At 37.4% G+C, this 17,484-nt stretch overlaps 1 protein-coding gene across 4 annotated transcripts in view; it reads left to right on the forward strand.

Annotated features, from left to right (window-relative positions):
- Positions 1-17,484, forward strand: part of AP1S2 (adaptor related protein complex 1 subunit sigma 2) — a 31,169-nt gene that overhangs the window by 11,380 nt on the left and 2,305 nt on the right. Inside the window, exons 5-6 of one of the 4 annotated variants that reach the window (XM_069003075.1) lie at positions 6,034-6,127; positions 14,101-15,542. The exons of 1 other annotated variant lie outside the window; for it this stretch is intronic. In XM_069003075.1, the coding sequence (XP_068859176.1) occupies positions 6,034-6,078 (45 nt within the window). In that variant the 3' untranslated portion in view covers positions 6,079-6,127; positions 14,101-15,542. Of the gene's footprint in view, positions 1-6,033; positions 6,128-14,100; positions 15,543-17,484 lie in introns of those variants that run through there. 2 more of the 4 variants (XM_069003085.1, XM_069003094.1) reach the window with 2 other exon arrangements.

A 17,484-nucleotide genomic window follows, 5' to 3' on the forward strand; every position in this document is an offset into this window, starting at 1 on the left:
TGTTGGGACATCTGTGTTTGGTTCTTATTTATATGGACTGTTGATCAAGTATAAAACTACTCCCTATACCTGACTTTTAGTTTATAAACCTTGTAAAAAGTCTGGTTATTTAAATTGAGCTTCCAATAAATTTGGCCTCTTTCCAGTAAAAGTTTGGTTTTGTATCAACTGCTGCTATGTAAATGCTGAGTTTCATGAAGAGAGTTGTTAAAATAATAGTTTCTTACATCTGGAGAATTTTTGGTACTTTGAGTTGATCTCTGCCTCCCAGAATACTTCAAAACTACCAGACTGAAACATAGTGTGATTCAAAATTGAAAACGTATTTCTAGCAGAGTTGTCATGTATTTGTTTTTGACTATGTCACACTTTAATTATGTCCAACAAAGTGTTTTTTATTTGGCCCTGAGTACTCATTGCCGAATATATATGTGTATATATGTATGTACATATACACACATATATATAGTTGAGTACACAGTATTACTAATTGAATATATAACATTATTAATTAGTAATGCTACATGCATTGGTATATGAAGTACCTTGAAGAGCTGTACAGAATACTTACACAAAAAAAAATCATTACAGATGCATTAAGTGACTATTTGTGTAATGCTAGGAGGAAATATGCAGAGGCACAAATTGCTGAGTGGTGAATTAATTCTTATTAGCCTTGCCTACTTGTATTTTCTGTGGAGGTCTTCCGGGATGTACTTTTATGTCTGAGCATCTACTTCAGTTTGAGTTCTTGGTGCTGTGAGGTCCCTTCACTAACTGCTACAGTTTGTGTGATTGAAACACACTAACTTTTTAAACCCTTCTCACCTTCACATTCCTGTTAGTTCTTCAGGAATGTGTTTAGTTCAGGTATTCATTCCCTCACCCCTCCCCCATGTTTATTACCACCTGATAACTTATCAGCAGTCAGTCATCAATACTAGCAGTGGTACCCAGATGAAGGGTAGTAAAAGGTCATTAACTCCAGTACTTCCATACTTCCTTGTCACTCTGTTGTAGAAATGCTTCTGTTCAAAAGAATGCTGTTACATGTTGCTGATAATTTTGTATCTTGTTTGCTAGAGAGATTTTAAATACTTAACCGGTGATTGCAAAGGCACGCACTGCTGAAAAGGTGGTTTTTGGTTGTGTGAGCAACTCAGTTATACTGAGAGAAAGAAATTGGCAGATGCAGTGTGTTGTTGCATGAGTTAAACATGTATATGTGATATGTGAAACAGCTAAAAGATAACCCTATGTGTGATTTTGTGACTTGAGTTTTTTAGGGCATGAAACCACCAGTGATAGATGTTTTATACAAAAGAGAGGATTTGATTTATTTCTCTCAAAAGTCTAATTGCTCTGGTTTTATTTGATGGCTTGAGTAATTCAGTATGGTGCTTGGTCATTTACTGTATTAAAATCAAAGAGTTAATAATTCTAATATTTAAACCAAGCAGTCATGTATATATTTTAAAGCAAATCTGTACAGACTTGCTCATCTTCATTTGAAGTAAGAAAAATTTCCTAAACATTGGCTATGAATGAAAATAGCTTTTGTTGATTATCCTATGTAAACTTTAGAAAAGTATTTTGGAAATTATCCCCATTTTGTCCACCACTATGCTTTTGTAGGATGTTTATATATTTTTTTTAGTATTTGATTGCAGAACACCTAAATACTTAAAAATCTATATTTTTAAGAGGTATCTAAATAAAAGGGCCAGTAGTCTGTCCACAAATCACTCGTCTGTTTCTGTCACTACTTCACTAATGATCAAAAAACTAAAAGCTATGTAAGTGTTTTGTTTTTTTTTTTTCTTAGGCTCTTGCAGTTTGGCCTCAGGCAGTATTTACTAGTCCTTCCACATGAAGAACAAGAGATAAGCTATCAATTAACCTTACTTTCTTTGCTATTTTAAACCCTTGCCTCATCCTATATCCAGAAGGGTGCTGACAGTGTTCATGTTGTCTGACTTGCCTTAGATGCTTAGGGTTGCTCATAGATTAAAGCTTTTGGTTTAAGAATGAGCATCTTTGGAAATGAAACTCTCGTGAATTTCCTGCATATGCCATGAGAAGTTTCTTCTTGGAGATGAAATGTGCTTATTGGAAATCATAGGTTTGAAGGTATGCATAGTAGTAGGTATTATGTAGGTATGCCAGAACTCCTTCATTTTGTCATTAGCATTGACAAAAGAAAATCCTGATATTTAAGCCTCCAGTGGGTGGGAGTATAAGGGATTTTGTCTGGTTTAGGAAACAGCCTTTGTAAGCAGCTGTTTCTTACCACTTGCCTGAGAAACTTACCATAATGAATACAATTAATTCAGCCTTCACCTAATGTTCTTTCTTAAATATAGACTGTGGAAATAGACTGCCTTCCTAAATTGGCAGTGGCATTATTTGCCTTGACTGTACCCGTGTTCCTCTGAATGTGAAACAAGAATAAATAATGGAATCTTTATGATCATGGAGATCTAATTGCCTTGACTGCCATGTGCTCTTCATGTGTCACTTCCATCTCAGTTTCAGGTGGTCAGCTTTGTTGGTCGGTAGGTCACTGTAGTTTAAAGACATGCATCAGCTTGATTTTAGGCACAGATAATGATCTACGATTACATTTTAGAAGATCCATATATGGGGATCTATGAGTTACTGTGAATAAGAAGTGATAGATTGTTAGTTCATTATTTAAGGATTAGGAAATAGCTATGATTTTTGTAGGTTTGGAATCCCTCCCAGTTCACAGAAGAGCAAGTTGTAGTGTTTTGGTAGCTGATGCTTTTGTAAAATGCATTTCAGAACTCAATCTCTGAAGATGTATTTATAGAAGAGAGGGGTTATAGTACTGTTAGAGTGTTTGCCACTCTCCATGATACTCAAAAAGTCATGGCAGTCAGATGCAGTCCCAAATGACTGGGAAAAGGGAAGCTTTGTACTTAAGTTTTAAAAAGGGTGGAAAGGAGGACTCTGGAAACTACCAACCTGTCATCCTCACTGCTATACCTGGGAAGATCATGGAACAGATCCTCCTAGGAGCTGTGCTAGGGCATGTGGAGGACAGGGAGGTGATTTGGGACAGCCAGCATGGCTCCACCAAGGGCAAGTCCTGCCAATCCAGTGGCCTTCTGTAATGGAGCAACTACATCAGTGGGCCAGGGGAGGACTACTGATGTCATTTATCTGGACACAGTTCCCCATAACATTGTTCCCTCTATATTCAAGAAGTCTATTTGATGGATGGACAGTTACATCCAAAGGATAGTGGTCAATAGCTCGATGTCCCAGTGAATTTCAGTGGTGTTCCTCGGGGTCAGTAATGGGACCAGTGCTGTTTAATGTCTTAGTTAATGACATAGAGGGATTGAGTGCACCCTCAATAAATTTGCAGGTGACACCAAGCCAAGTAGTGCAGTTGACACATGTGAAGGATGGGATGCCATCCAGAGGGACCTGGACAAAGCTGGAGAAGTGGGCCCATAGGAATCTCATAAAGTTCCACAAGATCGAGTGCAAGATGCTGCACCTGGGTCAAGGCAGTCCCTGGTATCTGTACAGGCTGAAGGGTGAACAGATCAAGAGCAGCTGAGAAGGCCTTGGGGGTGCTGGTGGATGAGAGGCTGGATGTGACCTGGCAATGTGTGTTTGCAGCCCAGAAAGCCAATTGTACCCCGGGCTGCATCAGTACCAGTGTCCCAGCAGCTCAAGGGAGGGGATTCTGCCCTTCTACTCTGCTCTGGAGAGACCCCACTTGGAGTGCTGCATCCAGCTCTTAGGAACAAACCTCTGAATATTGTGAATTTAATAGTAGCAGACAGCTCTGTAAACCTTGGTATTTCTGTATTTTTAATAGATAATTTTAAACTGTCCTTCTTGCACTGTGGAGTAGGCTTTCCTGCAAATACTTATCAGATCATACACTCATGTTTAAAGCAATAGGAAGTATTCCAGAAAATGAATAGTAGAACCTGCATCTCTTTTTCCCATGTACTAATGGGGGAAGAGGAGGTTAACGCTTGCAGATTTAAGTAACTTGTTGAAAAGGTGGTGCTGAGTATTCAGGAAGTTAGCATATCATGCTTTGACCTCTTCCCATGCTCAGTCTGATTTTTTTGTTGCTGTTGTTTCTTTAAGTGTGTATGCAAGTAAGATGTGGCTAATTCTACTACATTAAAGAAATCAAAAGAAATAAAAATGGGAAGATCTTAAGACTCAACAAGTTGAGGAAGGAGTCTTCCATATAAGTGTTAAATATGCATTCATTAAGCTTTGCAAATTGAAACATCAGAAAGTTTCAATTATAAGTAAGACAAATTAGCATAAGCAGTCCTTGCTGTCTCATAACTATTCAGTACCCTCTCTGATGTGAATTCCAATACTGATCAGTTTGCAAACTGTGAACTTGATCATTTACTGATATAAGCAGTTCTTGTAGAACTGTTGAGGATATATTAACAACACACTGAACTCTTTGTAGATCATAATTCTAATAAGGGTGTATTTATTCTGTACACTGAACAGATAGATTCTTTTCCAGAGACATTCTCCTGCCCTTAGTAGTAGAAGCACTGCGTCAGGGTGATGCAATGAAATATTTAGCACTGCTGCATATGCCAGTGCTGTTTTCAGGAGTTTAGTCATGTGCTTCTCATTAATAAACAGTAAACTCAATGAACAATTGCAGAAGGCTGCTTGAGAGTAAGGAGTATCTTCACAATCAGGTGCTCTTTCTTGAATGCTCACATTAATCTGCATTTTAGTAGAACAATTTCATTGGATGTGGCAGAATGTTGAAAAGAGCGATGTTAATGTTTGGATTTTGAGACTGTGAGGAGAAAATTCCATTTTTACTCTGTTGTCTGAGATGATGTGTCATGTTGCAGTGCTACTACCCTTTCGAAAATTTTCACTTGCTTTGAAGATGGTTTTAGAGTGCCAGAGAATATTAGGTGAGAAGAATACAAATGTCCCCAGGAGGCATCCTGTTGTGTTTGGTTTTAGATTTTCATTTCTTTGTGGTCTTCTCTGTGTTGTACAGATGTTGGGGCACATTGCTGGTATGTGTTTTAGGGCTTCTATTTACTTTTAAAGGAGAAGCTATATTTTTTGTTGCCAAGCTGTCTAGCAACAGTAGTAGTTCTGGTGATGGGTATCAAGATACAATGAAAGTGTGTATATTAAATTCTATGCTGAAAATTTGATATTAAAAGGCAAAAAAAAAAGTCTGAGAAGAGCTATTGTTCACAACTCTTTGAGAATTATGAGTATGTTTGATTAACAGATGAATTGATTAAAGTGAAAATGTGGAACTTTTTGCACTAAGCAATACAACATGAAAGTGACTGCCCAGCAAGAACAATGGTGATTTAATAAATATGAATTTTGAATTAAATTGTTTAAATTACTTCAAGGATGATAGGTTGAATGAAACTTACTTTTCTTCATGGAACAAGTCTTATTTTAATAACAATGTTAATAATAATACTGTGTGACAGTTAATCACTGAATTAAATATACGTAGATTTGGTATCATCCTATTCTATTACACTCTCAATCTGTTCCAATAATGAACAACTGCTTTTAAGTCTCTTTAAAAAAATAAAATCTTTGAATTAATATTCCTTCATGCACAATTGAAGCTTTCTAAAGAACTCTCTACGACTTACTCTTTTAAGGTACCATTATCCTTTACCCTGGTTAAGAAATGAAAAATAAACTTTAGAGTTTTTTTTAATGCATCTACTTGAAGTCTTTGAACAGATGTTTTCTTCTGAGCGTTTCTATTTGCTTTCTTAACAGTGGACGTTTAGGAAGACCTATTAAAACTATATTAACCTAAAGAATAAAAATAGCTGAAACAGATTTGAGTGAAATAACTGAATTTACTTTTGTATATAGTTTAGAATATTTTTAAGTCTTGTTTTAAATGTAAATAAGCTGTACATGATTGGGTGGATGTTGAGTTTTTATTTGCTTTTTTTTTTTAGTAGTTGGTATTACATTTTCACTGCTGCTTGATTTTGTTTGTAGAGCCAGAATGAAGACTGGGGAGGTTTGTCTGAGGATATCTTATGATTAAGAGCAATCTAAGGCATTAGCCCTTTTGACCCCATCTAAATGATTGGTAACTACCAAGTTTACCATTTTGGTGGCATGGATTAAATGGGTGCTATGCAAAGACTGCTGCACGTGTAATTAAGTCCTTGCAAGGGTAAACAAAAAATGGGTGATGGGCTTAACTTTCTGCAACACTTGCATGATGGTCTTTGAAGAGTGCTTTGACTGTTTCCTTTTATTTTCCTTTTATGTACTAACCGCATCAACTTGAAATGTCTGACTTCTACTGGCTTTCTTTGGTGTTGATAATTCAGTGGGATAATGCAAGTTAGAGAAATGGATACCAAAGCTAATAACTAAACAGATGTTTGGCTTTGTTTACTTACAATCAGCCCATGTAAACATGTATTTATTGGAAAATGAGCTGTTTACATCTGCTGTGCAAAGAAAATGGGCCCTAAAAAGACTGGGTGCTGCTGCAATTGACTGTATATCAAATGCCGGATGCTGCATGATAGAACAAAGCTTATTTGCATATAGAGTGCATTGCAACATATTTTTGTCCAAAGCATAAGTGGAGTACGTTGTGGCAGTCCTACTAATAAAGGTAAGATTTTAATTTGCATAAAGCAAGTTTAAAACGGACATGAAAATGATTTGCTGGAGAAAACTTAATTCCTCTGCTGCTTATTTGATATAATGATAAACAAGTAGTTCAGTAAACAAATTGGCTTGTGTAATATGGAACTGTGGTAATAGATCTAATTTCACATGCAGCTTTATAATATCAGGACTTAGTTTCCAGATAAAAGAAAATAATTATAGTAGGCAAAAATATTTGTAACATGTTCAAAACCAAATTCACAGTTGGTATATGGGTATTTCCACCATTTAAGAGTTTCCTAGTGTATGATACAGCCATTGATCTGTGTAGGGAAGAGGGGAGCAGCCAATAACCTGCTTGGATATTAGACCTGAAGAATTAGGGCAGCCAACAACATTTGTTGAAAACAATTTCCTGTATGATCTTGGACATACTCTAAAACAGCTGTAAGAAAAACCTACATGCTCAAGCTTGATACTTCCCACATTTTTTCCTCAATTTTATTGCTTTTTCTATGCTCTTCATGATAACAAGTTCATGTACAAAGAATGTGATTCTCTTGGTGAGGTTAGAGTTTAAACTGTGCCTGTAAAACTTTCCTTGCGATTAGAACTTTAAAAAGCTACCTATATTGTTTAGGACCTATGCTACAAACAGAGCTGTTACTTAGGAGTCCTAATCTTTTGTTTGTTTGTTTGGGTCTCAGATGGCTACAAAGACCACTTCTGGCACATACAAGCTCAGGCTTAGAGAATTCTGTGTAACTCCAATTGTCCACAGTATGTCCCTGGGTGAATTCTGTGTATGGGCATAGTTTCAGTTGAAGAAATGTGCTTTGTCCCCGTTAAACACAGTGACATTATCTGATGCCCATGGAATGCTCCTGCTTGGCCTGTACTGTTCCCTGGAAGGAGTGAAGGAATAGTTGCTGTGTTCAGACCTTAATGTACAAGGTTATTGTGGTTCCTCAGAATATGCAGAAATGGAGATGGCATCTGCTGGGCTGAGTGGAGAGGGACAGATAGATGGTTGCACATAGTAAGAGATGGGGAATAGTTTGCCTGCAGTAAGGAGCTGCAGCTTGTATATAGGAATGAAGATCATCTGTGTGAAAGAAAGATCTCCTGAGGTAAAGGAGGTTGCCTTCGGGCAAGGGGAGGAGTTTGACTCACAGCTTTGGTGCTTGGATTAACTTGATATTTAACTAATAGGTTATACAACTTCAAATTACTTTAATCCTTGTTACTCTACGCGGCATAACCAAGCCCAGAATGAGTAGAATTTGGTTTTTTGATGGCTGTTTTAGAGAGATTTTCTTGTAAACTAGGGTGTTGAGTACTACACGTTCCATGTGGCAATTGTAATAAGCCATGTATTCAGAAGTAGTCAGTTCCATAGAGAATGTGGTGAAATTTATGGTAGGACTTGTGTAATAGTGGAAAACCAGGTGAAATCTTTATATTGTACATTCAAATTCTACTGTGTAGAAATTCTGCTTTTTACTGAGAGCATTTTACAGTGGTAAAGTCACGATCTTGAGTCAGGACACAGTTTGCTCATCACCCAAATGCATGCTGACAGTGACTCCTGTAGAGAAAGCTGGATCCATTCCCACTGCCACCTTTGTGTTGTGTTGATCCACTTGCCCTGTGGTTCTGGGGCTCCTAGATTGTTAGCTAGAACTTGAGCTCATGCAGGGGAGCATGAGGGAAGCGCCAGGAGGAAGAAAGCAGTGGCATTGAAAAGGAAAGTAAAAAGCAGCTGCTTTTGGCAAGCCAGGACTTTGGCTAAAGCTGATAGTGCAGCTTAAATTACATGCTATTTTTAAAAAATCACAGTATCTAAGTGTTTTAAAAAGCCAGTGTTCCACACACCTTGTCCTGGCTCACTGTCTGCTGTGAACCCCCAAGTCAGCATGCATAGGTAGGTTCTAATTTGCTTGTCATATGCTGCACCCCTGCTGTTGGCCTGAGTCATAGGAGTGTAGCAAGGAGCTTTTCAGCAGCAGTCTTGACTTTTGGAGTTTTCAGGTGTCCTTTTTCTCCCTATTTCCTGTGTGCCAGAAAAACTATTTTTATGACCATTCTAGAACTGGATTTCAGATACATTTAAACTGATCCAATTCAAATTGCTCATTTCTAAAAACATATAGTCAGCAGCTTTTCTTTTCCATGTTTATAACTTGTGCCTGCAAACATTTGTCCAAACAGTTGTAAGAATGCAAAGTGCTGCAGGACCAGGAAAAAAGGGGGATGCTTAAATGCCATTGCCATGGAAGCTGAATAATATTGGACGTGACATGGCTTGTTGCAGCAGCATATTCTGGTCATCCTTTCAAAGATAACAGCCCTGCAGTTTAGGAAATGCTTCCTTTAGCAAAGGAGAATAAGCAATGCAATGTATCTGCAGTGCTGGAAGAAAACATTAATGAATCCTTATGTGCATAGTTTGGCAGTTTGCCAAACATACAGACACTGTTGGCTTATCTGCTCGAGAACTCAGTGATTTTTAATAATTTTGGCTCTAGCTTCACAATACAAAGTACTCAGCTGTAATACGTGCTTAAAGCATTTGTGTTTTTGTGGTGGAGCCTCTGATGGATTCTTAGAACCATCCTTACTGCTAAAGGCTGGGCTGTCGATTGTTCCTGGCTCGCTGCATAGCAACTGATTGGCACATGAGAAGCAGAGCCTCCCAGAGCGATTATCACCTCTGAGCCGGCAGATCAGAGTAGCAGCTAAGAGGCAGGAAGCAGCTACTATTATCCGGTTATAGCACACAGAGCTTCAGCTGATCTTTCTACTTCTGCTTTTGGGAGAGAGGCAGGCAGGCTGCTGCTGACCTTCTGTCATACCCCTCTGCTCTGGTCTTGTTGAGGTGATGTTTTAGAGCCGAAGTCTGTGCATGTGCTAGGACGTCTTGCTGAATAACATTTGCAGGACAACTTGCTGTTTCATACTCCAGTTGAGAATTGTGTTGACCGATTTGCATCCATCTTGAAGATTGTTTGTTTTCTCTGTATACGAAGCTGCAGATAAGATCTTGACTAGGAGTTAGCATTGATGAAGCATTGTTCTTTTTATTTGCTTGTGGTCTTTTTGTTTTTTGTTCTTTTTTTTCTAAGAGCATCATAGTTAATACTTGTCTTTGAAGATGTTCAAGACCTCATAAGCATTTCTAGGTTCTGTGAGAAGACACTTTGCTCTTCTTTGAAAGTACAAATAGAATTTCACAATAAAAATGCCCTAGTGCGAAATTTCAAGGCCAGGCTGGATGGGTCCTGAGCAACCTGTCCTGTTGGAAGGTGTCTCTGCCCATGGCACAAGTGTAGGAACTAAATGATCTCAAAGATCCCTTCCAACCCAAACCCTTCTATCTAATAGAAGTTTCTGAACAGTTAGCTAACCAAAGATTGGGAAACAGTTACTCTCCTGTTTTGAAATCCTTGAAAAGGCAAGTGAACAGCAGCAATGTCCTAAAGCAGCTGTTCATTAGAAATATTTCCTAATAACGATTCAGAAGTAGAGTGTAAAAGTAATTGCTTCTGAAGCATTGCTAAGGAAGTGCTTGTTAAATGTTAATCTCTTCCTACTGCAAAAACTTCATGTTTCTAAACGGAAACCCTCATCCTCCGCTCTTGATTTCCCCATAGCTTGCTTCTTCCCAAACTTCTGTACACTCCATGGTCCCACATCTTCTCTGTTGTTTGAGCTAGGCTTTTGTTAGATGCTGACTGAGAAAAAAAGCCAGCTCTTTATCAAAAGGTAGCAGTTGTAATTTTTGTCTGCAGTTTAACATGGCTTGCCTTCATAGGCTTTGTGCTGGTTTTGATGGGAAAGAAGTTAAAACAATAACCTAAGCAAACTTCCCCTGAAAAAAAAGTCGTGCCAAGAATTCACGAAGTCTCTGTCACTGCCATGGGATGTCATCAGTAACATGGCAGCCCTGCAACACACTGAACTTGAGACAGTTTGGTGTAGACATAAATAATTTCTCTATCTTGCCTGAGGAAATAACACACTTTTCTTGTCCACTACAGACATAAAATACCTCAAATTGCAGCAAGAAAATAATTCAAGGTAGATGTTAGGCAAATTTTCCAGTGGAGATGATAATGTATCATTTAAATAGATTGCCTGGGGCACAATAAAAAGGGATTACTGGATGCCTTTAACAGATGAAATAACTCTCAGGAAAGTTACAGGTACGCTATTTGGGGGACTGGATTAAATGAAGTCCCTTCTAATTATATTTTGGTTATGATTTTTAATTAGTTTGGGTCATGACTGAGTTGGCTGAGAAGATGTCATTTGGGTTGGACTGCCTAAATAGTTCTGTTTACTCAGATCAACTGTACCATTTTTCTGATTTAAAATATCTCCAGTGACTCAGGCTGACAATTTCAGAGTATTATTATTAGCTTTTAAAAATGAGTTGTAAACACAGATGCCGTTTTGAAAAAGATTAATTCTAGTAACTTTAAAATATTGCAATTCCACAATGTGCAGCTTGTGTTGTAGAGCTGTTACTTTTCTGGCAATACCAGGATCTAAGACCTATGTGTTAAAGTCAGATAACCAGCTTACATCCAAATTTTTCAGTGATGATTTTTCAGAGGTGGTATTTCATGTTAGTTTGCCATTCTGTTGTGCTGTAAGGATATCACTGCCTCTTCCCTAGCTTCTAGATCAACTAATTTATAAACTCATTAGATCTAGATTGTTATCTTAGACAATATCTGAGCCTGTGAGCACGTCCTTGAGGTCTGCATGTTCCCACCAAAGGAAGGCAAGGTAGTGTAGATATTGATTGTGGAATTTGACAACTGTCCCTTCCCCATATTGTGTTTTCTAGTATTTAGACCAGCAGGCCAACTGCTCTGCAGACAGTGTAGTGGGGAACACAAAAGAAAAAAGTCAATCATAGTTGAGCCTTGTTCACCACAGTTCTTTGATGGCAAACAATTTGTCAAAACTTCATTTTCCTTTTGGTTGTTTGTCAGGCTGCCCACAGTGCCAGGCCCTGTGTGGGACAGTCCCGGATGTCTTTGGTGGGGTATAGAGGCCTCACTGGAACTCCACTGTTTTCCTTCTCAATATTGCTGTGTTATCACTTTGTATCTCCATTACTGTTTGTCTTCCATTGAATCCTTTAGTTTCACCTCTACAAGGTCAGTTCATTGCTAGTCTAGTTGCAGTGGTGTTTACATGTTCTGTAAACTAAAAAGCCACCAGGAGTGAAATAACCACTTTCTTCCTATTGTTACCTGACAATCTATCTTGCTTTATCAGTAAACAGTAAGTTTCTGTGAAGATGAGGCACTAATCCCACAACAGTAATTTGAGTCAATCATCTTATTTTGTGTACCATGATTTTAACATCAAAGATCGTGAATTCCTCAAGTTGTAAATCATTGAAAGTACAAGCCAGGGTGAGGAATACCCCAGGACTGTGTAAGTGTGGAAAGTACTGAAAAGGTAATAAGTGGATAAACATGAAATGAACATGAACACTTCCATGGCCTTATTTGTTGATGTTTACAGTTATGTAAAATGGGACATGGTCAGTGTTTCCAGGCCAAAGGGGGTGCTGAAGATTGTGTACACACACAATCCTTGAATACAACAACAGTGGGTTGTAATTGGCCGCATAAGACTGCCAGAAAATGAACCGCTCTCGCTCTTCTTTCTGTCTGTCCAGAGATCTAATGTAAAATTAGGGAGAAATCTGTTGCAAGATTTGACAGGCATTTCAGTGAAGACACCAATGCCAGATGTTGGCTCCACATTTCCAATGGTGAACACTGGAAGACATTAGTTTTTTTTCAAGGAAGAGGGGAATTATGTGTATGCAAATATTTCCCAGATAAAAATTGGCATTTTAGATTATTCCAGTATGCCTGTTTTTCAGTTGTCTTCATGAACAGTCCACCAGTGTAAGTAAAGCAGGAGTTTTCCACAGGGACCTCCTTGGGAATATTTGTCTGTGGAGGTTCCAGGAATTTTAAAGCTTGTACTTTATTTTTTTTAGTCAAGACTCCTACTCCCTAATAACATACACTATCATCATGCAATGCCTTTTCCAGTTAGGAATATGCCTCAGCATTTTGTTTTTAATGTAGACGGATGCTTTTTACTTAAGCCATGCAAGAGGTGTTAAGTGTTAAAATTCACATTTGTAATTCTTTATTATATACCAGATTCTTTTGAATTCTAAAAGTTATAGCATGCATCATAAAACTTATTTGCAACTGTTAAAGAGTTGTATAGGTGCTATTATTTTGTGAACTACTGGATTTGTAGTTAGCTTGGTCAGAATAATTTGAACTACTGTGACATGATCTTCAGATTACTGATATTGAAAAACAGTATAAAAACTGTAGAACTTCTAGGACATTTTTGTTGTGCTTTTTTTGTAATTTGAGAATAGAATTTAAAAACACGCAAGCTTGGACATGTGAATAATCTGAGATGGTGCAGAGGAGACAGTTTTAGAAGTCCATGGGAACTCTCTCAGTTCTGTTCTAAAACTTCTGTCATTCTGGTAACTGGGATACTAAAATAGATTGACGATTGTAATTGGTACAGGATCAAAGATGGAAACTGACATGCAGAGAGTAGATTTTGTGTGCTTTCATCCCAGAAAAAGTTTAATGGGCATATATGGGGCTGATGCTCCAAAACTGCTGCTACTCCATTAAAAATGTCATCTGTCTTCAGGGCACTGATTTTGATAAGAAAATTGAGTGTTGCTTTCTTTCTAGCTCATCTTTCAGCAAATTGAATACTGACATTTATGCCAATCATGCAGGAGTATATTGAGTTCAGCAGCATAATCCAAAAGCAAAGAAAACTTTGAGAGGTGTATCAGATGCCTTCCTTTTTCTAAACAGACCCTCTTTCTACAAAATGTAATTTTTGTCACCAGTAATGCCACTGCTGTACTGCCCTGGCACAGTGCTGCTCACAGCCGTGTTCTGGAGGCCTGGTACCTCTGAATGTGTGTTTTATTGGAGCAGATGTGGTGGGTGATGTCAGGTTCCACTTAGCCCTGTGCCTGTCTCTGACAGAAGCCAACAGTCAATGCTTGATGCAGAGACAAGTAATAGATAGGGTGGTCCATCTCTGGAACAGTATCTCTGCTTGAAACGTTTTTTGGCTAAGAAGAAACTCTGAGCTTATGCAATGAAGTATTTATGATGTGAAGTTGTTTCGTGTGTTGTTGGACACAGCATGCAAGTATGGGGGGGTAAAATGATGATTCTCCCCACTACCCTCACTCCCTGGAAATCTAGAGTAGTCAAAAATACAATATTGTATTTCTGTATCAAATGTCCTTTTAATGTCAGAGATACAATAGTGAGATAATATTTTTGTTTTCTTGCGTATCTGTCCACCTTTCTATTATGTATAAGAATATGTACATTTCTTTTGTAGCCACGTCATGAATACTTTAATGTACCAGTGTACTAAATGGCTTCATTCATCATGCATGCAGAATTTCAAGGAGATAGACCTGTGACTTACTCATGACAGAACATTATCATCAGCTTGCTGAATCCAGTCATCTTGAATCTAATAGAATGCCACAACCATTCTCTGCTGTTGTACTTTCCTCTTCCCCTTCTGTTTTACAGTGTTGTCTCTTCACGTCTCATTTCAACAAAACTTGTGCTTGTTGGCATATGGTTTAACTTTTTTATTGTGTGTAAGCTTGAAGTCTTATGCTTAAAAGTTCTGTAGCATTTTCTGAGCTAAACATCTATATACTGCAACCACTATACTGTAACATTACTCAACCCATGTTTATCTTTTAAATAGGTTGTTGTAGTATTTAAACATACACTTAAAGTCTGTAGGTGAAGTTAAAAGACTTACAGAGAAAGTAGTGAAGGAGTAGTATCATGTGAAATGTGTATACACACAAGTATTAAATGATGTCGAGTGAAATTCTGTGTAGACCGTGCATCTTAATTAAAGGTGCACATACCACTGTCCCTTTCTGAAGACTGGCACAATAGTGTGACTGACCTTACAAAAAGGAGGGAGGCAGAATTGATTAGGTCAAAGAGAATGATGGGTAAATCTGAAATGAAAACATTTGTATTTAGACGTTCAGAACACTCTTGTGAGTAGTTTAACAGTTGCTACCACTGAAAGCGAGAACAGGATCATTGCTTTACAAATGAGTAATATAATCATTAAGGTTGGAAAAGACCTCTAAGCTTATTGAGTTCAACCATTAATGGTTAGGGTTGGAAAGATCTAAGTCCATTAACAGTATACTTGCAATATGCCTTCTTAAATTGGCATTTCCAGTTTTAAGTGCAGGCTGCCTTGTGTATTGAAATACTGCCACGAGGGTGAGTGGATTCAGTTGAAAAGTGGGCAGAGTGAGAGGGCATGTAATGCATCCTGTTTGTAACCTAAAACCAATGCTGATTTTGAAAACTGTTTCCATGAATTATCAAGGAGGTGATTACTAAAATGAACCACAAACAAGCTAGTTCCATGTACTATATGTGGTAATGCACTACCTTCCAAATGTTAAACTGACATAAAAGTGGGAGATTTAGGGGATTAGACAAAAGATTTGGATTGGATTTGCAGCATTCTGAAATCTTAGAAAATAAGATCATAGGAGTGGTTTTCCATTTCCAAGTTTGCCTTTTTTTCCTGTGAGCCATTAACAATGTGTTTGGATGTCTGGTTAATGCTGCTTTAGCCTGCATTATTTCATGCCTGTTGGCTTAAAATGCTGTGCATTGAGCTGTAATGAGATGCTGTTTTTCTTGTTATCTGTATACAGCTGCTTGCTTCTAAATGACTAGGTAATGAATTAGCTTTTCTGGCATGTTTGAAATAAAGTATTGCATGCACTTCTGTCTCATGTGAATGACTTTTTTCCTCATCTGTGTTCTGATATTTCAAATTTGTGTTGTTTGCCTTGGGTGATTCTGAGCTGCAGGTAGTATATAACACTGCAGAATGTTTTACATAAGAATTGCATCAAATGTTTGACACTTACTAAAACAAATAATGTGAACAAAACATAATAAAATTCATTCTATTTGTTTCTTAAAAGTAGTAATTGGTGAAGTTACTCCTCTAGCAAAAGACATCAGCCTTTAGGTGTTCCTTGAGATTATATTGTTGATGAGCACATAAGAAGGAACATCTGCCTCAAGGTTACTACTTTAGTAGTAAAAAAATTAAAATATGTCTGAGTTGTATGGGTGATGTATCTGTGGACAAGTAGCTAATGTCCTTTAAATAGGTTACTTTTAATAGTTAGCCAATGACCTTGATGTACTTGAAGAAATTTAGTGTTTAAGTATATGCCTGCTGAAAATCATCTAAGATGTTGAATTGGCTGTGAAGACAGCAGTACTAAACTGCTCTAAAGACAGTGGCAGCACTGCTCTGTATTTCTTCATAGCTATAAAGAGCTTTGTTTTCAGGTAACTTTGTAAATATCCTGTTTCACTCCTGAGTAACTCTTAAGTGTCCACTGCTGTCTAATCAACTTAAAATTGAAAAGGGAATTTATTTCAAATATTTTGAAGAGCCTGAAATACTTCAGAAGTTGTATTCTTTTAGAATGCTCTTGAGTTCTGGTGCCATAGTTAGTTAACAGGGTAGGATTTCTTGAGTAAAAGGTCTTACCTTGGTGGATAGGGGAGGTGTGTCTCTTCTAAAATGAATGCAACAAAGTAATCTGGGAATATAATACAAAAAGTTATATTAAAAATGCTAAATAGCCATTTCTTCAGTCAGTGCCTCCTTTTGGGGATTTGGTAAAATACACATGTAAATCTTTAATCCTGCCATCCTGTCTGGCTTTGCCAAGGTCAATGCAGTTCTAAGAATATTTAAATATTGCATCAGTGAGGGAAAAAAACCAAGCCAACACTACATCTTTAATACACCAAGTATCTTGTATTCAGATTTAATTTGCTTTTTTGTTGTAATTTCTTATTTCCTGCTGGATTTTAGAAGTCATCTCAAAATGCTGAGAGGTGGCCTGTTCCAAGCTCTGACTTCTAAATGAAGTTCCCTTAAAGTATCATAGCTTGTTCCTTCACTGCTGAATCACCATATACATGAGCTGAATGATGATAAACTTGATCATTTTATGCCACATAATCAATGTTGATAGAGACAGTGTTCTGATGTTATTTGCAAGGTTTGAGGTGCTTAATTTTGTATTTTACCAACATTATTTTTCTAATAAATATTTGCAAAGCAGTTGAAGAATAATTAGTTGGCTGCCTTAACTGTTATCTGCCTTTTTTTTTCTGCTGCATGACATGTCTTGTTTTAGGATGCTAAAGTAAGTTTATTCATACTCTTGATATTAAAGCTTTTGTTTTGATACGGACACAGTATCCCCTTTTATTTAGTAGGGCATTGTTAATAGTTATGGTAAAGGTCAGCCTAATGTTTCCAGTTTAAACTATTTCTTTACAGATGCTGTGGAAGTAATGAATACAAAACTGATGGTAATTCTTTGGAATTTGGTATTAAACAACTTCCTCTGAATCTAAGGAAAGCTTTCTAAGATTAGAATTAACCTAAAACTTTATGCCTGGTGTGGAATAATAAAATTTCTGTCCTAAAAAACTCCTCCTGCTCTGAAAAGGGATCAGTTTGACACCAGGCATACCAAGGTACCTTGACCTGGTTTGATGAATTAAGCATATGATCACTGTAAAAAAAAAAAAAAAGAAAAGACTTTTTATAAAGATCTGAAGGGATACTGTATCTTAGTTGCATCAGTAGTTTGATTCACCCATTTATTCGTTCTTCCCTAACAGATTT

This window comes from Aphelocoma coerulescens, chromosome 1, assembly GCF_041296385.1.
Source record: "Aphelocoma coerulescens isolate FSJ_1873_10779 chromosome 1, UR_Acoe_1.0, whole genome shotgun sequence".
In the NCBI taxonomy this organism is placed as follows: Eukaryota; Metazoa; Chordata; class Aves; order Passeriformes; family Corvidae; genus Aphelocoma; species Aphelocoma coerulescens.